Source organism: Pseudochaenichthys georgianus, chromosome 1 (genome assembly GCF_902827115.2).
Source record: "Pseudochaenichthys georgianus chromosome 1, fPseGeo1.2, whole genome shotgun sequence".
Classification (NCBI taxonomy): Eukaryota; Metazoa; Chordata; class Actinopteri; order Perciformes; family Channichthyidae; genus Pseudochaenichthys; species Pseudochaenichthys georgianus.
Window position 1 is genome coordinate 34,473,368 of NC_047503.1, and position 24,615 is coordinate 34,497,982.

Below are 24,615 nucleotides of genomic sequence, written 5' to 3' on the forward strand. Positions count from 1 at the left end.
GTTTGCAGCTCCTTCGCTCAATACTGGACCAATTTCAAAAATAGTTGGTAGTAGTCGGTGAGACACAAACCCCCCCCCCTTTTGTTTCCAGTTAATCTCGTTCTTAAATATGCAAAATAATAAATAAACAAAAACGCCTCTGAGATAATATATGTTGTCAAACAGGTGTGTTTTTCAATCCTTGATGAAAATCTCAACATCGTAAACATATTCCAATCAAATCTGGTCAAATGGAGTGAAAAGTCATTGATTTGTTTTCTGGATTTGTTTTGGCCATAGTGCAAAATGTTTGCTTTTGTGGGGACTGCCCACAGAACTGAATGTATGCAAGTCACTTTGGATAAAAGTGTCTAACAAGCAGTGGCGAACCGTCAGTGTTCCAGAGAATACCCTGGAACACTCAGATAAAACAAACAAAAAAATCGATTTAATTATATAAATAAAATGTATATAAAATTAATAAATGAGAATTGTATCTGTGTTGTTGATCTGTAATATTACAGTGTTACGTTGATTTGTTTGTCCTTCTCGGACCATGCACTACGCATTTCAGTAGAAAAGAAAGCAACCAATCAGATCTTGTTCTGGGTCTCTGGGTAGAATATCCTTCAACCAAGGTATTCTATATCCTCGATCGAATGCCCTGGCCGTTGCACTGAATGAGAGCGTACATTTGGACTGACAGTTTGATCAACCAATCATATATTGATTTGTAGCCAATGGGCGTGTTCTTTCAGAGTTTCCCTCGGTTCCAGGGTGCTCTAGAAGGCCCGCTAGTTAATTGGCTCGAGACAGAGGATCTAGAATGCGACGAAGCAATTCATGCCGTTTTATTGTTTTTAACGTTGAAATGACAAGTGCAACAGGTGAAGATGAAGTTGTTGCGGAATTGTTGTGAGTACCCTTTTCAAGACGACAATTCAGTGAAAAGACGGACATTATAATGCCGCGGAGGGGAGGGGGGGGGGGTGTGTGTGTCTAGAGAAGGTCCAGTTGTGATAGACACGGTTCGCCACTGCTAACAAGTGACATGTAATGTCATGTCATTTAATGTAATTAATGCTCTGACCAGGACACTATATTTGTTGCTGCTATTTATAAAAAATCTATTCCCTTAACCATGTTTAGTACCTCTCATACAAAATCAGACGACACTTCATTAAAACTAAAATATCCCTCATGTTTTGAACATGTTTGGGACTTTTAAGTAAAATGTTGCTGAAATATTCATTTAATTGAAAACAAAGATGTAGTTTAAAAACGTTGTATATTATTCAAATAAAAAATGTATGCAGCTTTTGTGGAGGGATGCATTTTGAGTGCCTTCTAATTAAATCCTACAATACTTTCTTCAACAGCTGCATAACAACAAGATAAATCTATAAAAAGCAACTCAAGCCATATAAAACCTTTTTCACAGCACTGTATCTTCCCCCTAAAAAACTGTAAGGGCTTTACAAAAGCAATAACGGGGCACTGTCAGCGATTTCTCTTGCTCACAAAATTGCACAATAGTGTATGTGTGTGTGTGTGTGTGTGTGTGTGTGTGTGTGTGTGTGTGTGTGTGTGTGTGTGTGTGTGTGTGTGTGTGTGTGTGTGTGTGTGTGTGTGTGTGTGTGTGTGTGTGTGTGTGTGTGTGTGTGTGTGTGTGTGTGTGTGTGTGTGTGTGTGTGTGTGTGTGTGTGTGTGTGTGTGTGTGTGAGTACAGAGTGCAGAGTGCAGAGCCATGTCATTACTATTTGGTGTTGGGGTGCAGATAGTAGGGGTGAAACAGTCTCTCATGTGAGCAGATGTGCAGAGCTGCGTGTGTGTGCATCAGTAACCGTGGAAACCGTGATGTGAAGTAGCTGATGAAGCCTTCGGGCAGCTCTCCGAGCGTCTCCTGCACCTCCGGAGGCAGCTCGTGGTAGTGATGCTTCTGCAGGGGGGGATGAACACATACAGGCGTTAAAGTTACGATGGTTGTAACAAATAAATTAAAGTGTAGGGCTGTACTGGATGTTTACATTGAAGCTCCTATTGAGCTATAAATTATCTTCTAATGTCTTATTTTAGGACGTCAGAACAATCATAAAGAGATTCAATAAATTACCAACTTTCTGTAACGAATACAACAGGTTGGTCAACATCAGTCAAGAGATGACATCTTGATGGAGAACCAAGCGAATGCAGAAAAGTATTATATTATTTTGTAAACTTCTTTAGTCTTATCATTAATTTACCATAATATTATTGTGGTTATATATAAGTAATATATATATAACAGCCCTTACTACGGTGCATGCCTCCCTTTGAGAAAAGTCAAACCGTTTTTTGACAACAGTAAAGGTTTTAAAAGGCTAAACGCTAACACCAACCAATATGGATTAAAGCAGAAGTTTGTGTTAAACAAAACATGCTGTTGTGATTATTTGATATGATGACTTCAATATACTTTCACTTTTGGACCATTATTGGAGAGGTTGGAATAACACGTGCCGGAAACAATTCTACCACGTCAATCGAGATCAATAAATAATATAACATTAATAATATCAGTGTAGCATATTCTTTATCTGCAACTATGCAATACAGAGTTTAACAGAATGAAAAAAAAGAATTCATGATTTAATCAAAAGGTCAACATTGTGTATGAAGCTTCAGACTATTTGGTACATCCCAAAGAAAAGGAAAGTAAACCCGCTGACCTTATTCCTCATGGCTCTCAGCAGATCTCTGACTGAGTTTCCTTTATACGTCCTGAACCGCCTCAAGTCTGAAACAGGAAGGTTACAGACCATTGAAGGCTTTGTCATCCTGCATAGGTGTAAACAGAGCAGTAATGGATGCTGTGTGGTTACCTGTCTGCAGAGGCACAGAGATGTGCATCCTCCAGTTGGTCCGAACCACGGCTCGTCCTGCTGTCTCCAGTCTGACTACGATTGGACTGTCTGCGGGCTCCTTCTCGATGCGGTCACTCACGTCCTACACACACACACACACACACACACACACACACACACACACACACACACACACACACACACACACACACACACACACACACGCACGCACACACACACACGGCTTAGCAAATAGCAAACAGGTAACAACACTACACTACCTAGGGTAATTATTGTAAACAAAAAACTGTAAAAAGCAGTAAAACATTGTTTCATCGTCAATATTCTTTAGGAAATCAAAACTAAACAGAAATGATATAACCTAAATAAATAACTGTACACTAATGACTAATTCATAATAATTTTAGTTATAGTCTAAATCTAGTGTAAAACTAAAGCTTGATATCAAAACTTTCTGGAAAACCCCAAAACTCTTGAACATTTCCGGTTCAGTGAAGATGAAAATCTGCTTTTTTTAAGCAGGAAGAAATAACTTGTAGTAATAAAAACAGGAGTCATTGTATCACGAGGGAGCCAGCTGTTCCTTTGTGTGTTTACGACCAACTGAAGGACCTCACCTGGAAAAACAGCAGCTGCTTCTCAGGGCTCCAGAAGAACGGATGTTTGAGGACGCAGGCGGTGGAGGGCCGGGACCCCGCCTCGGCACAGATCATCCGCTCGATCAGATCATGTGCTATGACGTCGTCTGTAATTCATGAGAAGCATGTTCAGGTTTTATGTGTTTTCAGTGCTTGGGACATCAGCTGATCTTTGTGATTTATACTGTCTACAATACTGCCTGCAACCCTTTTCTGGGAGCAATGACCAACCCCATATACATGTGCATATAATACATGTAAACCCTGAAATAAACGGTGGTTATATTCAAGTGACTCATCTTGAGAGACAGTTCTGCTGAAGAAGCTCAAGTTAAATCTCTGGAGCCCTGAGCCTATTTGCAGGATGGTTAGCTTGTTGAAGAGTGACTAACCATGATGTTTTCGAACTCTTTTATCAAATGCAGGACAGGCAAGTATTAGTCAATAAAAATCTCTTTATTTGAGAATGTTATGTAGAGATTTTGTGTAGGAATTGACTAAACTAGCTTTAAATCTGGAATAAAACAAATGCAAGCTTATGCATGAAACAAGACACACAGGGTCCTTCTCAGGTCGATTAAATGGATTCCTTGCGTCCCTCACTTGCGTAGTTTCCCTGCGTTTAGTCCCTCCCACCAGGGAAGCATGGAGAGACGCAAGGAAACCACGAGAAGCAGGGAAACCACGAGAAGCAGGGAAACCACGAGAAGCAGGGAAATGAGTTTTAAGAGCAATGGGACGTCCTTTTTTCCGGAGCGTCACGTGAAGCGACGTCCGTTTGTGATGACGCCGCACAGCTGATCGTCTGACAGCAGCCAGCTCTGTCCCCGTTATTTTCACAAACACCCGCGCCTCTGTTAGTGCACATTTACTGACACAAACATTTGTATCATCTGTTGTAGACCCAAATACATTAAATAAAATAAGAACTCATTCTCAAAAATGATAAACATATTTGTAACTAAATGATACATGAATTGAAACAAAAACACGGTATAGACTGAGGAGTGACTGTGACTCCCGTGAGTTTTATGTATTTTCTTCACTCCGCTGGGAAACTGCTCTCATGTCAAGAAGCATCAGATCAGTGCATGCGCTGCATCGTCCAATCAGTGAGCGATACACAGTAAGGGGGCGGGGCGAGTATCTGTGGATTTCATCGGAGGATGGTTTGGTGATTCCTCCGTTATCGCTCCTCCATTATCGCTCCTCGATCCTCGGTCCTCCGGCAGAAATAAGCGCCATGGGACGGTACTCAAGATGGCGCAGACTAATCAACTTCCGGTGATACCGAGGACCGAGGAAATTAAAATAATCGACCTGAGAAGGACCCATAGACATTTACTTCTCTCACCAGGTATATCCTCCATAAAATGCGAGAGTGAGTATTCTCCTGACAGGATGTTCACCTGCCGTCTTAACTTATCACCGAAGGGGTGCTGCCCCCTGCTGACCACGTAGTAAAACACGCAGCCTGCCGAGAAGACGTCCACCGCTGCCGTCTGTACAGGGGAGAGGAGGAACACTGAGCACCTACAAATTCTTCTACGTCAGTGTTTATCATCTTTTGCTTTTATATGTATTTTTGGGACGAAAAAAACTGTATTTAATTTTAAAAAGTAAATATAACTACTGGGGTAAAAATAGCAAAGAGAAAAAGAAACAAATTAAGCAAAAAACAGAAACTTAAGAGGGATATTGATAGAGCGCAGAATGGAAGTAAGAGTCAAACTAAATGTCTATTTTATTTATGAAATGCATTTTGAGAACTGTTTTTAAGTCTCAATCTGAGCTTAAAGGCTAAAGGCTAACCTACTCTATGCCAGATGGAGATCTTTAGGACATGAGGCGATTGATGGTTGTCATGGGTAACATGAGCACTTTTTTCCACAAGGGCCGGCCAATTCAACACAAAATAAAAGTGATTTGTAGTTGCTTTAAAAAAAATCGTAATAATAAACTCCTTAATCTACATTTAAACCTGAATTATCATATGTTTTTTTTTTCAACTGTGTCTATTTTAATTATCAACTGAGCATCAAAGAAATACATTCTGGAGTATGTCAGATCTGTGTGTGCATCGTACCGGTTTGTTTCCCGGAGTATCCCACAGTACTTCAGGAGCGATCCACCCTTCAGTTCCCGGGATTCCTGACCTCAAAGAGAAGCTGCACCGGCCCTCTGGGATCTTCTTACAGAGTCCAAAGTCAGAGATGAGCGCTCTGACCTGCCCCAGCGCACTGGGACCAGACAGGAGGATGTTTCTGGGCTTCAAGTCACGGTGGACTACAGGGAGAGACGATGGAGAGCCAAGAAGAATTGAAGGAACAATGCTTAGCTGTTTAAGATATGCAAGATTTAAGTTTCAATATATTCATTGTTAAAAGTACAATTTAGTGAATTACTTTTGCTGGCTCCATAAGAGAAAAACAATAAATAGTCAATATTAAAATAAATTAATAAAATGTAATAACCAAATATATGAAGAAATATTCATGAAAAGTAAGATTGCAGCACAGCAGTGCCTTCTGTCTCTGTGGGTGATACAATAGAAACATAATTTGTGTACTTATATGTTTGTATTTATCTATGCGTTACCTATGTTGAGGGAGTGGAGGTGTGAGAGGCCACACATGGTCTGCCCCAGCAGAGTTATCGGATTCAGCTGAGGAAAACCAGACGGATCCTCCACATACTGCAGGGAACAAAGACACACAAAAAACAGGTTAGTTTTGTTACGAAATCACACTTCACCCCTAAAATGACTCACCCTTTACTAGCTAACATTTGAGAAAAAACTCTTGATGAAGTAAAGTTGTTATGGGCCAAGTTTAACAACAGTTAACCATACCAAAAGCAAACTCAGTTTACAAACTCTCATAGAACTCGTGCAGTAATAATCCTAGTCTTATTAACCATACGCTCATTACTTCATAAACAGATCAGCATTTTCACTTTTACCTTAGTATTCAACACACATTTGCTGTTACTCCCTTCTCTCAGTCCCTGAGTAGAATATCAAACTAAAAACAGATTAAAGAAATGTTTTTGCTCTTGCTTAAAGGTGGGGTAGGTAAGTTTGAGAAACCGGCTCGAGATACACTTTTTGTTATATTCCATGGAGTGCTCTTAACATCCCGATAGCAATGAATATCTTAAGTGCTTTGACAACAAATCCATAAAAAATGTCATCAGTGGAAGCCGTAGTACTGTAAAAAGCACAACCAATCATCTGAGCCGGCCCGGCTAAAGTAACTGGATGGCCTACCTGCCTGTCAGCCTTCCATCTGTGCACAAACTTATCTCGTGCCCTCATTGGTCATGTGCGTGTTCGTGTGTGTTGGAGGAGGGGCTCTGGAAGGAAGTGGCAGATTTTTTCCGGCTGTGTATTTTCAAATTCTAGAGCACTCGAGCTGGTTTCTCCAAAATTACCTACCCCACCTTTAACAGCATTTTCTTTTTAATTATTGGAGAATTTGCTCAGTTTTTGATTTCATTTGTTCACAGTTGAGGCATTAAAAAAGGTTCTGTTAAAGAATTCGATGTAACACAGGCTTAATAACTCTAGCTTTGAGTAACAAAGGGCCCTTCAGTGCGGACCTGCTGCAGGGTGGCGGTGCACAGCTCGATGGCGATGTAGGTGAAGAGGCGGTCTCTCTCTGTGCAGAAATATCGGATGACATTCGGATGAGTGTCAGACTCTCGGAGCAGCTGCACCTCGCGTTCTGCTACCTCGAAACACTCCGGCAGTATTCGCTTCACCGCTACCTGCCGTCCATCAAAATTACCCCTGAGGTCCCAAAAACAGAGAACCATAACATATTATGCCTAGTACTGCATGTGCCACGGAACAATAGAGTTTATCTCAGAGTTATTAAACATGTTCAGGTTTTGAATCGTCAACCCAGAACTCAAAGCTGTTTTATGAGCTTTGGCAATTTTTCAAAGCCTACTGTCAAATAGATATTGGTTTTATTTTTCAATGTGGTAGGAAAACTTGGTCATTTTCCCTGGAGAGATGTTTTTATATATCTTATGGAAAGGTAAAGGTACAAATCTACTTGGTTTTTGGTTTGGTTGTTATGGCTGATTTAAATGTAGCTGTCATTAGGTCATTGCCTTGCACCATCTAAAACGTGCAAATACACAAATATAGTTGGCTGATTAAGTATCCTGAAATGTGAAATAGTGCTGTGTTAAATACACATACAGTACCTGAAGACAAAAGTTCCTGCAGTGCCGTGTCCAAGCACCTCAGATGGAGTGAAGGAGATTTTCCCAACATGCACCTCCTCACTGTTTCCTTCTGCGAAAGGCAAGAAGGAAGCAGAAATAAATAAATCTCCTGTTAATGATGAGTGGCAAAAGGAAACAATACACAGTCTGTTGTGTTACCTGCTGTAGGGTTGTACGCAGACGTGACATTTAAATCGACATCTGGGGTGCTGCTGCTGTGAGTGTGAGGACTCGGTGGAGGGTCAGCTGAGGCAGGCTGAGAGTCTGAATAAAGGAAAGTGAAGATACAGTGTAGAAGTCAGTCAAATATGCTGCTTCAGCACTACTCAATATATTCTATTAATGCTTCAGTTCTCAAGTGAAATTGAAAGAAACATGTTAAAGCATCTACCCTGTTCCCAAGGTATAAATATAGGAAAAAGAGAATAGTATGGAACTTGTTGTTATAGGTGACTTACCACTGGAGAGGTTTGTGTCAGTAGAAAGCGTTGTATCTGAAGAAACGGAGCTCATTGTCTGCATGTTGGTCTGCATGTTGGTCTGCATGCGCTGGAGACGAGACTCAAACGCCTCCTCCATCTGCCTCTGAGCTTTCAGCTGATGAGCTGCACGCTGGAGAATCACATACAGATTGAAAAACTCTGTAATAAGATGGAGTTTGAGACATCAGTCATAAAAAAGGATGATAACCGGAGCGTTTCTTGAGAGAGATTATAAGACCATACAACTGTCCTTTGCAACAATACAAATCACAGAAACCGCTTATCAGCACAAATGTTTTAAAAATAAGGTAAAACACTGATAAAAAAAGAGGCATTTGAAGTGCATGTTGCCATATAATCACTATCTTAGTAACTAAGTATGCTTTGTTAGATACACTTATTGAGGCATGAATCTAGGAATTGTTCTATGTTGCATTATTGTCCTTGTTTCATGGTCTATCTTAGGAGCAAAGCATTTGTGAGAAATTAAGCTTCACACATTCTTCAATTGAAACTTTATTATTAGGGCCTGAGCACGTAGTGCAAAGACCTATTGAAATCGTCAGTATTATTATTCTTCTGTTACCGGTTCTGCACTTTCGACCTGTTTTTGAGGGGGTTACGACACTATTCATGTAGCGACATTTGGCAACGCCACCAGGACCGGTGAAAATGTTAACATTCTGGATTCGATGGGAGAACATTTTTCAACTTGCTCTCTAGCGCCACCTGTGTAAATTCAGTGTTTCGAAAAATGTACAAAGTCGCAGCGTAAGTCTGACGGACCTGAAATTGTGCACACTTATCCGGGTGGAGCAGCTCTACATATTATCCTCTCATATCCCGAAGCTCCGCCTACTTTGATTTTTTTTAAATTAGCATAATGTGAAAAACATTGAAATATTAACTTAAATTCCAATTTCTTGATTTTCCAAACCAAACGTAGTGCACAGCATCAATGGAGGGGCAGACACATTACCGTACAAAATGAGCACGAGGTGTGGAAAAATGTGGCCGACATCAATCAAAACGTATTAGCAAAAGGGTGTGGCCTACACATAAATGCTCACAATTCATCCAAAATGTATCCAAATATCACAGATTTCGGTGGATAGGTTCAGTGTGTCTTGGGAAATAGGCACAACAAACAATCTTCATTTCGAACAATAGGGGGCGCTAAAAACACAACTAATTTATATCTCAAGAACCGATGGACTAAAAAAAAATATATTGTCATAGACATACTGGCAGGGTGAGTATAAACTGAGATTTAAAGGGTCGCAACCAATGAAAAATGTGGGCGTGTCCTATTCAGTTTTTTCTCGAAATCGAAGGGTTAAAAAATGTACCGAGCCATAAGTAAGGGAGAAAATGAGTTACGGCCTTTAAATTCGGAACGCATGTCACAGCCCACAACCTTTTCCATTGTGCGGTAGTCAAATGTAGTTTCTTCGAACTACCCGAAACTTGGCACAGAGATTCCTCATGGAAATGCGGACATATTTCAAAATGGCTTCCATTATCTCCGCCCCCCATGAAGTCGGCCATTTTGAAATATGTCCATTTTAAGCGCATGTTCGCATACTTGTCCTAGGAAAATGATCGGAAAGATTTCAAACCAGGACAAGATCAGCCCATATCCAATGTGATGCTAAATTGCGAATGCATAGTCGACTGCTCAAACGGGGAGCTCGTAAGCTAACGGAACATGTACCAATTTTGACGATTTAAATGCCACAAAATCGCTAAAATGACTTTCGGACGCAAAACTTGGAACACACGTCACAACCCACGTCTTTTTCCAGACTGTACAAAAAAAATGTACATTTTTGTACACCAGATCAGTAGCGCCCCCTATTGTGCGATAGTCACATATAGTTTCTCCAAACTACCCCAATCTTGCCACAGACATTACTGATGGAATTGCGGACATATTTCAAAATAGCTTCCATTAGCCCCGCCCCCCAGAAAGTCGGCCATTTTGAAAAATCTGTGTTATTCATGCATTTTAAGCGCTTTTTCGCAAACACCTCCTCGGGAATAGATCGGGAAAATTCCAGTCCAGGACAAGTTAAGCCCATATCCAATATCATGTTAAATTGCGAATAAAATAGTTGCTAGCTCAATCGGGGCGAACGTAAGCTAACAGAGAATGTACAATTTTTGACGATTTACATGTCTCAAATGACTCCACACTACTCGCATATAGTTTTCCAGATATTCACGAAACGCTGTATACACATTACTATTATGATGGCACACAAATTTACCAGCAACAGCTCTGCTTATTAATTTCCCACATTAACCATAAACACCCAATACATATAACACTCCTAAACAATGTATGGTGAAATGTTTTCCATCTTTGTTTTTCTATCTACGACTACAAACAGTATTTCCACTACAAGCACAACCGTAACACATCTTTCTATGCAATACAATAGAACAGTATGTGTTCACAGCCAATCCATGATTTAATGAGTATTTCCTTTGTGCTAAGAGCTGATTTAGTATATTGCATCAACGACCTTTTCAATTAAATTGACAATTCTTTTGTATAATTAATAGTGTGTGAAACCAGGCAGAGTGAGTGACATGGTGTTCATTTCCACTATGCCAAAGCAGTTTACAGTTGCTGACGGTGTAAAGTAATATATATTGTCCTAAGTAATTGTATGTAGCTGTGTTCAAAGGAGTACACGTTACAAGGCCGTGCGGGGGGAGCTGCCAGACCCAGATGTCCTCAAAGTCAGCGAGGTATACAAGGACCTCTCAGCAGACATCTCACCACGAAAAAAAAACGAATGGCTCACTACTCAACTCAATCTTGTGCACAGAGCCTATAGAACACATAATTTAAACCAGCAGGATGTAAACAGAGGAGAACAGCCGGTCTGATTTAGTGCCATGTGATTATCCTGTAATGAGTAACATACACAGTGTTGATCGACTATATAAACAGTTCATTTATTGTCTCGATACATGTGTTGTATAAGACATTTGAATCAATTTGATACATCAATATTAAATGTACCTTTATTTTGAAAAACTTTATTGTGAATGACAAACCGGATGTCACATTTCCGGTATTTCCGGTTTAGGGAGAGACTTAATTCAGGTAGCTTGCCTTGGCTGTCTGTGTGCGCGGAGGTTTTGTCGTCAACAGACTCATTAAACTACCCACTTCTCAGTACATAGAAACCCTGCTCCACGGTCAAACGTGAGTAATATCGCAATTGGTGTGTTATACTGAAATGTGTTGACCTATACTTTATACTTTATTTATATATATGTATGCTTTTCATTGGAACACGCGGTGGGTGTGTGCAGTGCTAATGCTAATACCTAGCGCCACTTGTTTTGATGTACGTTTTTGTTGGTAACCTCGCTAGTTTGTATCTTTTAGTGTTGAGGTGGGCACCGTTAGATTCTGTGTCTCCTTGCGGTCATAAACAATGTGTTGGATGTGGAGCTAGGATAAGTAATAAGGGAGCTAGGAGTGATTTTCGGTGCAGTAATAGGTTAGCATTTTTCGCTCGGGCTAATTCAGAGGCTCACTGTTAGCATTGTGTGTTTTTTGTGAAAAAATAAATGAAAAAGATCAGTTAAATTAGTTTTTTTCCCGTTCTATGGATATAAAATATTCATAGTTTATTAAATATTAAGCTTCCTTAGACGTTGTTTCCTGAAAATGACGCGATTACGGGTCCGTGGGGCCTAAGACGATAACAGAGTATGTTTTATTTTTATTTTATTTATTTTTTCACAACAGTTGTATTTGGATGGAATGAATACCTATAGTGATAATTCAAAGTAATAAAATGATTTTTACAGTGAAAACGTTCAAATGGAACTGATGGTTCCCAAATTACCCAGAGGTGAGGTGGACTTTATTTTTCTAAACCTCTCAAGGTCAAATTTCACTTTTTTTGCATCAATCTTGATACAGGGTACTTATTATATGTTATAGTTTGGATTCCTAAAGCTTTTAGTCTACTAAACTCATCATTCAAGGGTGGTTTTCACTATAAGTAATGTTTTTTTTTTAGGCGGACATTCGAATTTACATGTTTTTACTATGTTCCATCTCAATTTACTTTAAAATAAAAACATCTCTATTGTACGGTGGCCCTGAAGTGCAAGAAACCACAGCATTTCACAAAACACAACAGAATTTCACAAAACACAACAGCATTTCACAAATCGCCACAGCATTTCAGAAAACACAACAGCATTTCACAAAACGCCGCAGCATTTCACAAAACACTGCAGCATTTCACATTGGACGGAAAGGGTATTCCTTAGGGAGAACACTTATTGTTTGTGATATTGTTTGTGGACAGAGCCAGCCAGAGAAGCACTGCTGTGATTGGTTGTTTTTGCTGCCAATCAAGAAATGACTTCGTGATTGGACCAACACATCAGCCGTTAGATGTTAGCACACACTCAGAGCTCACAGCTCCTCATATCTGTTCAGAAACTGGACAAAAGTTAAAGATATGCAAAACACAGACTGTCTATGTCATGGTGAATACAGTCGCTGCTTTATTTATGTCTGTATGATGTTGTTGTGAGTGTGGACGGAGCAGCTACAGGTTAGTTTAGCCTGATCGATCCGATTCGGATAGGATTTACATGGAGATCCGGCCCGCCCCCTCTCCAGCGTCTTTTTTGAATCACAGGAGTAAACACAGAATTAATGCTTTATTAATTCATGGTTTTTAAGGGGCTTATCTCCATGTAAATACTATGGTAGACTACCCAGTTACTAAATCAGCCTACTATCACCTAAAGAACATATCTAGGATTAAAAGACTAATATCACAGCAGGATTTGGAAAAACTTGTCCATGCCTTTATCTTCAGTAGACTCGACTACTGCAATGGTGTCTTCACAGGTCTCACTAAAAAATCTATTAGAAAGCTGCAGCTGATTCAGAACGCCGCTGCTCGAGTCCTCACTAACACTAAGAAAGTGGATCACATCACTCCTGTTCTGAAGTCTTTACACTGGCTTCCTGTGTGTCAAAGAATAGATTTCAAAATACTGCTGCTGGTTTATAAAGCACTGAATGGTTTAGGCCCAAAATACATTACTGACCTCCTGCTAAACTATGAACCATTCAGATCTCTCAGGTCTTCAGGGACTGGTCAGCTTTCTGTCCCCAGAGTCAGAACTAAACCTGGAGAAGCAGCGTTCAGTTATTATGCTCCAAATATCTGGAACAAACTCCCAGAAACCTGCAGGTCCGCTGCAACTCTGACTACTTTTAAATCCAGGCTGAAGACTTTTCTTTTTGTCGCTGCTTTTAATTGAACTATTCATATCTTAAACTGCACTGTAACTTTTATCCATGTACTTTTTCTTGTAATGTTTAATTGAACTATTTATATTTTAGACTGCACTGTAACTTTTATCCATGTATTTTTCCTTAATGTTTATTTGATTAGCTTTTCTTTTTTTAATGCTTAATGTCTTTCATTTTTGTTTTTGTAAAGCACTTTGAATTGCCTTGAGTTGAAAAGTGCTCTATAAATAAACTTGCCTTGCCTTGCCTTACCCAATATTCGCATCGCTCTAATAGCTTGAGTTTCACCGCGGCTGTCAGCTGTGTTTGCTCCTGTCATTCAAACAAGACGCGCTGGAGAGGGGGCGGGAAGTATCTCCATGTAAATCCTATAGGAGATACCAACTACAACAAAATGAACATATTTGACAGTGATTTAATTGTAATACACGTTTCAAAGTGATGCCGAAGTAACTAATACTGATAACGGTTAGTAAAAACCATGAATTAATGCTTTGACAAGTCTGCAGACAAGACGGCAGGCGAAAAGCTTTTAAAATGCGTGTTTTCAGAATGGAATCGGATCCATCAGGCTAAACTAACCTGTAGCTGCTCCGTCCACACTCACAACAACGTCATACAGACATAAATAAAGCAGCGACTGTATTCGCCATGACATAGACAGTCTGTGGTTTGTACATATTTAACTTTTGTCCAGTTTCTGTCTGAACAGATATGAGGAGCTGTGAGCTCTGAGTGTGTGCTAACGGCTGATGTGTTGGGAGGGACCGGTTGGGACATATTGCGCTGTCGGACGTTGACCAATCACGAAGCGTCATTTCTTCACTGGCAGCAAAAACAACCAATCACAGCAGTGCTGTCTGGCTGGCTCTGTCCAATCATAAACAAGAAGTGTTCTCCCTACGGAATACCCTTTCCGTCCAATGTGAAATGCTGTGGTGTTTTCTGAAATGCTGCGGCGTTTTGTGAAATGCTGTAGCGTTTTGTGAAATGCTGTTGTGTTTTCATTTTAACTCATACGCTAATATTAACCAATACACAGCTTCAATTATTACTTTACTTACCTTGACCACATAACAGCTGTATTGAAGGTTTGCTTTTTAATCAATAAACACAACAACAAAAAGCAAACTCCACTGGTATGGAACATACATGGCCTAATATCAAGAGGAGATGCGTTTATTGAGTAAACAAACAGTCAAGGGCAGAACGTCTGCACAACCCACTGCACCGCACGCCACGGTTAACCTGTTTAGCCGGCGGGGACCCTGTTTTTTTTTTTCCACGACACTGTGTCTCAGAGCATCTTAATATTTAAAAACCTATTAATGTGTTATACCAGATTAAAGAGAAGAATCTCAGCTAACTGACGATAAGAACTATTTTTACCGAAACAAAACAAAAGTCTCACAAGAAGCGTTAGCATTAGCCCTTAGCTAAAACGGGCAGATGCTACTTCCGGTGCTAACTAGCAAAAACGACCTTTAAAACCTAATGTTTTCTGCACAAACTACATATCATCTGAAAGCTGATACTCCACAGATTATTTTTGTTATAAGTATCATCACTGTAGGACACAAACTCACTGAGCTATCAGCCAGAACAGAGAAAAAAAAAACAACAGTTTTCAAAACCATAACAATAAGTATGTCTTACCGTTGCTGTTTTGTGATCAAAGCTCTTGTTCAAGGGAATAAAAACGCTGCTTAAGGTTAATCCAATGTCTCTTAGTCACTTTAGAATTGTTCCTGATAATCTATCATTACATTCATGGCAGCAGAGTAGGTATAACGTTTTGCAGTCCCGAGTTAATGCTGTCTCACGTGCTGTTTACGCAAACCTCTCTCTACTTGACGTAAGTGTTTAGAGGGACTTACTAACTGTCACTCGATTCTATTGGCTCCAACGGTTCAGAAAAGGTGTCAATCACCCAAATCGACCAATGGGTTCCAAAGATATGATCCTGCGTAGTATAAACTACGCCCGCTCCATCCACGCATTACGCAGCCAGAAGGGAGAGCTTCACCACCGAGGCGAGCAGGTGCTAGAGATGCTAGCTGACGATAGCGGGGCTTTGATCATACCAAATGACTCTTCGTCGGATGATGAAGATCTCCTCCAGCCAGACCTGGATCCGGGCAGTAGTGACTCGGATGTTGAACTTCCACCACGGGAAAGGTATGTAATCTCTCTGTTTTTATATATATTACTTATGTGTTTGGTGGAACTGCGTCACAGTGCTAGCTTAGCCACGAAGCTACAGGAATGATTAGGCAAAATGCTAAATAGTTTTAATTGTCTTTTTGGAGTTACATTTTCTAAATGAATGGCCAGTGAATGAATATATACATGCGTTTACTTATTTATTTGGTGTAATATTATTTATTTATAGTCCAATATTATCCTTTTTATATATTACTTTTGTGTTTAGTGGAACTGCATCACAGTGTTAGCTTAGCCAACAGGAATGATTAGCCAAAATGCTAAATAGTGTTACTTGTCTTTTTGGAGTTACATTTTCTAAATGAATGGCCAGTGAATGAATATACATGTTTACTTATTTATTTGGTGTAATATTTCATTTATAGTCCAATATTATCCTATAAGTATAAGCCAGTGAATTAATCTAATCTCTTTGTTTTTCCACATTTGTTAGATGCAGCAGGACAAAGCCACACACCCAGAAGACTGTCAGGGAGCAGCTTGCTGCAGAATTGTTGGAGTTTGCTGAAGGCCCTGCTGAAGGCCCTGCATCTCCACCACCCCCTCCTCCACCACTCACATGCATGCCCGAGTATTATGGGGAAGATGCAGTCCGGGACACGAACGTTTGAGAAATTACGAACGGCTCATTTCGGAGGACACGCGCGCATCTGCTTGACGCCGGGACGACCAGCGACCCTCCCCTACAGGCGCTCGGACGCGAAGGCCCGCCCACAACTGCGTGCACGTCTGTGACCGCAGTTTTAATTATTCATATTTTGGCACTAAATTCCAAACAATTCTTTTTGAGAATAAAACCTGAAAAACTGCCGACACACAAACTCACAAGGGGGTACGTGAAGACGAAGGCCAGCCACCCTCCCAGCAGCAGCGTGACGACAGCCAGAGTCAGGCGGTCCTGAGTCATGGAGAAGGGCAGCACAGCGGCCGGCCTCTGGGCCTGTCCCGACATCTTCCCATCAACCCCTCCTCTGTTAGCATGGGTGTCACCATGGCTATCAGCAACTGCATCGAACTGAAGGACACAATAAGACAACAAGGATGGGAAACAGTGGAAACGTGAGGAGGTCTCACTTATTATTTGCAACTTACACTGAACAAAAATATAAATGCAACACTTTTGTTTTTGCTCCCATTTTTCATGAGATGAACTCAAAGATCTAAAACATTTTCGATATACACAAAATAACCATTTCTCTCAAATATTGTTCACAAATCTGAAAAAATCTGTGATAGTGAGCACTTCTCCTTTGCCGAGATAATCCATCCCACCTCACAGGTGTGGCATATCAAGATGCTGATTAGACAGCATGATTATTGCACAGGTGTGCCTTAGGCTGGCCACAATAAAAGGCCACTCTGAAACGTGCATTTTTGATTTATTGGGGGGGTCCGAAAACCAGTCAGTATCTGGTGTGAGGGGTAGGGGTAGGGTTAGGGTAATGTTGTGAATCGAGTGGCCTGTGTTCGTTGTCCATAACATACGCCTGCCCATACCACCATGGGCCACTCGATTCACAACATTACCCGAAATCCTACCCCACACACCAGATACTGACTGGTTTTCGGACCCCCCCAGACCCCACCAGTAAAGCAAAACTGCACGTTTCAGAGTGGCCTTTTATTGTGGCCAGCCTAAGGCACACCTGTGCAATAATCATGCTGTCTAATCAGCATCTTGATATGCCACACCTGTGAGGTGGGATGGATTATCTCGACAAAGGAGAAGTGCTCACTATCACAGATTTTTTCAGATTTGTGAATAATATTTGAGAGAAATGGTTATTTTGTGTGTATAGAAAATGTTTTAGATCGTTGAGTTCATCTCATGAAAAATGGGAGCAAAAACAAAAGTGTTGCATTTATATGTTTGTTCAGTGTAAGTGGGTGTTAACATCTGTTGTGTAATGTGTGCAATTTACACTTTATTTTGACAACTTATTTACAATTTGTTAATGTTACTGGTTCCTAAAATACAGTTTTATGTTTACTTACTTAAATACAGCTTTTTACCATGGTACTTATTTGTTATTTGTTATTAATGACCTTTTTACCTGTGCTGGACTATGGGGATCTGGTCTATATGAATGCACCTGCCAATTACCTGAGCAAATTGGATGCTGCGTATCACAGTGCTCTGAGATTTGTCACAAACTGTAAAGCGCTTACACATCACTGTACACTGTATACCAAGGCAGGTTTACCATCACTCTCTGTACGGAGGCTCAGTCATTGGTACACGTTTATCTATAAAGCTTTGTTGGGTAAACTCCCGTATTATATCTGCTCTCTGATAACACAGAGAGTTGCAAGCAGCTATTGTCTGAGGTCACATGATGTAGTCTTGTTAGATGTGCCAAGAGCAAGGACTGTCTTAGGTAAGACAGCTTTTATGTGCGCAGCTCCACTTGCTTGGAACAATCTTCAGCAAGAATTGAAACTGAGCAATCTCATTCCTCTGCATGTTTTTAAAGCTAGGGTAAATGAAATGCTTGCTGATACAATGGGCACTTGTAAATGTCTATAACTATGTATCCTGTAAATATAATGTATAATGTCCTTTATTGTTTTATGTTTCATGTGGAACCTATATGCTGCAGGTCTCCCTTGAAAAAGAGATCTATGATCTCAATGGGACCAATCTGGATAAATAAAGGTTTGAAATGAAATGAATGTGTGTTTGCCTCTTTATTTAATATCCCGGTCTAGTCTTTTCATTTTTGCCTTACGTCTGCACAGATCTTTGCGATTGTAACGCAGTAAATGTACCTGCTGGGGAAAGGACTTTCTGTTTCTGGCATGCAGTTAGAAGTTTATCACATTAATGTCTGGATCTCTGAGGCAGCTTAAAGTGCACAATAATAGACATTAAAAACTAGATAAAATAGGATTATTGTTCGATACCATTCCTGTGATTTACTGACTCAGGTGTAGACAGCAGTAGTGATACAGAGGTATTTGGAGCTGAGACTCACGTAGCGCTGATGGTAGTATGAGGCGGGGGAGGCAGAGGTTCGGGGGGGGATGACTGCCTTCCCCGAACGCTGCAGGCCAACAGGGAAATCCCTCAGCATGGTGGTGTGAGCCACTGGAGGCAGCTCATGGTGACCTGAAGCACAGATATAACGCATTGTGAGCTGGCTCTGTGTTTATGTCAGGGCTGGGGTCACTTTCTTGTCTGGTCAATAAATAAAAGAGATGTTTCAGTTGTGAGAACATTTTGAGCCAGAAGTCTTACTTTCCAAAAACCAAGCTAATGTAAACTGTTTTTTGATTTAGAGACTTTGTTTCCACACGATTTTACAAATAATTCAGTTCCAGGAGGGATTTACTTTTCCTAGATAAGTAGATTTACAGTTCCTCTTGTTTTATTACTCATATTGTTAAAAATAAAAATAAACCCATAGATCCCATTGAGATTATTAAATCTCTTTTTTAAGGGACCCATGCAAAGATTGAACCAATAACATACACACACACATTTGAGTGTATGTGTGTGTGTGTGTGTGTGTGTGTGTGTGTGTGTGTGTGTGTGTGTGTGTGTGTGTGTGTGTGTGTGTGTGTGTGTGTGTGTGTGTGTGTGTGTGTGTGTGTGTGTGTGTGTGTGTGTGTGTGTGTGTGTGTGTGTGTGTGTGTGTGTGTGTGTACCTATTAACAGCCATTGGTTCTTATGGCTGTTGGTGCTCCCCGGTGGGTAGCGCACATCAGTGAACGGTGTGATCTCACACTCCCCTCGCTCTCTGACCGTCACTCCTGCCGTCAACGGACCTTCAATTCGACCCAAGGTCAGTCCCCGAGGCTGCCATGGCAACAAGAAGCACAAACTGGTCACATGACAACGATATTTGTATTGCCTCTATCCTTAATAGTTCATAACTATCCGACAGACTTGATCTGATACGCTGAAACAACTTAAAATGTTGTTAAAAAGGAGAATCACCAAAGATGCTCGACGTGGCACTTGAATAGAAAAATGAAACTAGGTGTGTGAATGCAGGTATATCATAAAAAAATATTATATATCTAAACTCACCACTAATGAGACTCCATGGTGAACAAGGGAAGTGGAGGCGTAGAGGTGGGAGTCCAATTTTCCTACATAAAGAGTGGGTCTTAAAGAGAAAAAAGGGTCACGTTATTCTCTCAAACGATTAATTATATATTAGAAAAACCTAGAAAATGTACGGATTTTTATCAAATGGTATATATTGATAGGATTCTCGACAAGAAATAAATGTTGCCTTCCTAGCCCAGAGGCGGAAATGATTAAATTAAATAATACGGACAAAGGCTTGGTTATTCGAGCGGAGAGATTAAACTGAAAAAAGGAAAAAATAAAAAAACCTCTTAAACATACCTTGCCTCATCATACTTGTCATGTCCTAAACAACAACCAATCTCAACCTCCTTGTTCAAAAATAAACTGTTTAACTTAAGTGTACTTGTCATAACATTTTTCTGATCTAACACCAACCGATTTCCTGTTTTTTTGTTATACTATTTTTCCACCTATAAAAAATAAATGTTAAGAGCATAAACAAAAAATCAATCAACATGTTCCATGGTGTTTCACATTTTAGCGGCAAATGAAACAAAAACGCCACACAGATTAGTTTGAAGTCCAAATGTTTCATTATAATATAGCCAAAGAAAACGGTTGCTTCTGATTGGCTGGCAGGAGTTCCTAAAGAGATATAACCAGACACCTCCAACAGCTCCAGCTGACAGTTTGACAGCTGCTGTAAATCAGAGCAGCAGTTACTGGAGATTAAAGCGCACTACTAGTACTCCATGCTGCATTACTAGTGGCAGAGCAGACCTAACCAAGGGATAAACAGAATAAAGGCAAGCTTTTTAACAGCTATTTCCCTTTCTCTGTACTAAATAGATGGGAAGTGTGGATTATAATATAACCCAAGAGGAAATAACAGACTCAGCAGTTCTTGCTCTGCCTTGTCTATTTAATGTGTGTGTCAGTGAATCATCACTTACTTGAGTGACTAGAATAATGCCTTTGGTTGTAGAGGCAAATTGGAAAAGTGTTGGCAAAGCTTTGAGCAGTCTGAGAGTTTTTCTAGTTACCACTTCAATAAATAATGTGATCCGACAGAAAATTGCTGCTGAAAGCTCTCTCACTGTCATGTATAACAACATTTCTCTTACACAAGTTGTGCTTGAGCCGTGGCTTGCTCCTTCACAAACTGATAGCTCCACTTCAGAGTCGAGTGTGCGTCTGCCTGGTCGTTTGCAGAGAAAAAGGTGAGGAAGCGCAGCGTTTCCATGGCGAGGGACAGGTGGGGGGCGTGCCTTAGTGAGTCACCAGAGTACAGATAGACCCCCACTACAGGAGACCCGTAATTCTGACTCCACAGGACGTCACCTGAAACACAGCAAAACACACTTGAGAGAAGGTAGAGATGAAGATAGAGGAACACATCAACCTCTCCCACATATAGAAGATGATCAAATGTTCACTTAGTAAAAACCACACACCTCCCCCTACCTGTTTCTCTGTCAACTGTCACAACGAGACCATCACCGCTCGACACAAGATGGGCCATCTCTAGGAGTCAAACAGGTAGGATAAGTTAGTATTAGAGAAGCTGAAGAAACTCCTCATTCAATCTTGAACGTAGTTTACTTTTAAATATAAATATTAAAAGAGGAAAGCACACACAGAACAAATACAGCCACTAAGGCAGCATAATCCTTAAACTCTTTCATTTGATTGGGGCTATGAAGAAAGTGCAGCAACATTTCTTATTTGTATTAGACATTTTCTGCTTTTTTGAGTTTTAAACATGTGTGTGGGAGTAATAGAACAATGAGGTGCAGCTACATTAAGCTGAGAGATGAAGAGCTGCAGGTATACACTCAGCCGGCCTACTAACTACATACACTCATATACTTTATGAACTGTAGTATGAAACTGCATTTGCTTTCAACAAGAGGGCTGCATATTCCGGCAAAAAACTAGTTGTGATTATTTAACTATAGATACTGTAATTGTGATATAAATAAAATGATGAAGGTGTGATTTTTAGTACAATCTGTACACAACAAGGTTTTTTTCAATACCAATTGTAGGATGTTACTTGCTTCATTCAGAATGTTTTCATAAATCTACCAAATATTGCGCTTACTGCAGTTTGAATATTCACTAGTCCATATTGCGATTTTGATACAATTTTGATTAATTGTGCAGCTCTAGTTAACCCAAATCAACCAGGATTTAAATCTTAAGCATTGCCACTAAATGTATTCCTTAAACATAACACAAGTAGGTGCAGTTATTACCTATATCACTGTACTTCCTCTCAGATGCACTTGTTCTAGACATGTTTACATGTTTTATATTGCTGTTAAACACTACAAGCAGGTTCTGCAGGGTTGTCATCATATTGACACAGAACAATTATACTGTTTATTAAACCCTGCATGACTGAATGTGTGTGTGATAGACGTACTGTAGTCCTGTTTTTCATCGTAAGGTGGAGCAGAGTAATCATTGTACGTAGCGTTCCATCGCAGCTCCTGTGTCTTGGTGTCAAACATGGTTATCATGTATTCTGGAGAAGAAAAACAAAGTGCAGGAGAGCATGAAATTACCTCACACGTAATTGTGCTGTGTGTGTGTGCATTTCTCGTGCAAGACATACCTGTGCGTCCAATGTAGAGCAGAGGAGTGTTGGGGCAGATGGATTCAGAGGTGGAGGTGGTTAAACTGGTTTGCTTCTCGCCTGTCTCAGGATCCACCACGAACCAAACATCCTGCTTTTTACCTTCAAGTGCACACACACACACATTATCGAATAGCATTGAAGTATTCAAAATATGTATGTGCCTATCATTCCTCATCTCTGACAACTGTCTCACACAGTCTCACCTGTGTAGAGGATACCATCAGAGCTCCTGCAGGGAGCTGACTGAACCAGTTCCGGTATGGTAAAAGGCAGTTTCTGCAGGTACATCCAAACAAAGGGGTCATAAAATGGTACACAAATACAGACTAACACACAAATAAACATGCTACATGGTTTACCATCAGGCCTTCCTTGTGTTTGCCACCCAGGACATACAAACTGCCATCGTTGGGGTCTGGGAGAAAACCGGGCCTACAAAAACAACATTCATACAGCCTTTTGAATATTTCAAATATTTCATTACTCTTGCCTCTTTCAGCAGGATACTTTTACATGACCTTTGTCTCAATCAATATGTTTATCTTAAAGAAACAGCTGTATAAGCCTGAACAAAATAATGGGAAAATGGACTTCAATGCTCCTAGGAATTGGTGGCATCTTTACATGTGTGTTACTCACTCTGTGAGGTAGACGGGTACTTGAATAATAGGGTCTGAAAGAAATTAAAAGACAATTTCATGAGCCTTATTTTAAAATAGAAACAAATGTCTATGATCAGTATTGATGTTTTTGTGTATGAACCTTCTCTGAGGGTCCACTTGATGTCTCCGGACTGTTTGGACACAGCATGCAGACTGCCGTCCAGAGTGGAGACAAACAGAAGGGATTCTGGGAGAGTGACTGATCTGACCCCTCCAACCTGATGGGCCGCCAGGAAGAGAAGAGAGAGAGAAACTTTAAGCTAGTGGTCCGACAGTCACCGTGTCCTATATCTGATATTCCAGCACAGCTTGACTACAGCATGTGTCTGTGTGTGTTTGAGTGTGTGCGTGGTGTGTGCGTGCGTGTGTGCGTGCGTGTCATCTCAGCCAGGGGTTGCCACTCCTGCTCTGCAGTAAGTTTGTGCTCTATTAAAGTCATACTGTGTTTCTCATTAAGCAGGATATCCTGATAAGCCCTCCTCCTTCCAACACTATATCCTATACCGTGTGTGTTCACCACTCCCATATTTACCCACCAGCGGATGGCAACCGGCGACAATAAAAAAGGAGCAGCACACACAAGCAAACAATTGCAAACACTGAATCATCAGGTGCTCAGAATTCAAATATTGTACTCAACTCAGCTTGTGAAATTATTACACAGTAAGCCTCAATTAGATGTTGATATCCAGGTCACTAATGATTTTTACCAAAAAATATCTCTGTATGTATATATACAGCATATCATATATATATATATAATAACTTACTATATTTAATGACCATTGTTGGAGGGTCCAACCAAGGTTTTCAATAGCAAACATTGAAATGTCTGTGCATATGATAATGAACAACTTCAGACACACATACACGCACATGCACACGCACAGACACACACACACACACACACACACACACACACACACACACACACACACACACACACACACACACCGGCAGTATTCACTTTCTTCAAGCAATTTGGACTTAACACTTAATCATCATATCCTGGCAACTCTACTCGAGCCTGAAATAGACACAGTGGGTTGGCAGTTGCAGTCTCTTCTGCCCGAACAGTATTTAACAAGAAAACAACAACAACAACAAAAGTGACACCCATACACAGTAGAAACTTTATACCTGAAATAGCTTGCCATCCCAGGACAGCAGGAGGAGAGACAGCAGCAGTCGTCCCAGAGCCCCCATGACCCCCGCAACACTTTGTTTCATGGCTCTGAACAAACCGAGGACTAAACGCTATTCAACTAACAACAGAGGTCGAACTCTCTCTCCATTTCCAGCGCGGCAGGCGTCCATCTCTCACAAAATTAGTTAGCACCGACACCGGCCTTTTGACATCGCTCTGGTAGTCCAAACGGTGAAAGCTGAGCTAGAAGCACCGCTTTCAATTCATAATAACAATCTTCACTTGTCACTTTTCCATATTTCCGTGTTGGGACGGAACCAGTGACGTCTTGAGCGTACTGTCAAGCTGAGAGGAGGCGGGTCAATCGTGTCCCTGCACGAAGTGGCATGAGTC

General features: G+C 40.6%; 1 protein-coding gene across 1 annotated transcript; it reads right to left on the reverse strand.

Moving 5' to 3' along the window:
- Window positions 1-1,622: 1,622 nt before the first annotated feature.
- Window positions 1,623-24,556, reverse strand: ern2 (endoplasmic reticulum to nucleus signaling 2). Its single transcript, XM_034084898.2, has 24 exons — window positions 24,216-24,556; window positions 23,176-23,293; window positions 23,053-23,086; window positions 22,773-22,845; window positions 22,617-22,689; window positions 22,390-22,512; window positions 22,198-22,299; window positions 21,234-21,293; window positions 20,894-21,110; window positions 19,764-19,842; window positions 19,379-19,529; window positions 18,706-18,839; window positions 16,557-16,745; window positions 8,176-8,329; window positions 7,877-7,981; window positions 7,697-7,787; window positions 7,082-7,271; window positions 6,080-6,176; window positions 5,568-5,767; window positions 4,836-4,983; window positions 3,461-3,588; window positions 2,841-2,964; window positions 2,688-2,755; window positions 1,623-1,918 (listed from the first exon to the last, which is right to left on the reverse strand). Exons 1-24 carry the CDS (start codon window positions 24,303-24,305, stop codon window positions 1,736-1,738), a joined length of 2,931 nt encoding a protein of 976 aa, XP_033940789.1. The 5' UTR covers window positions 24,306-24,556; the 3' UTR covers window positions 1,623-1,735.
- Between the last annotated feature and the right edge of the window lie 59 nt (window positions 24,557-24,615).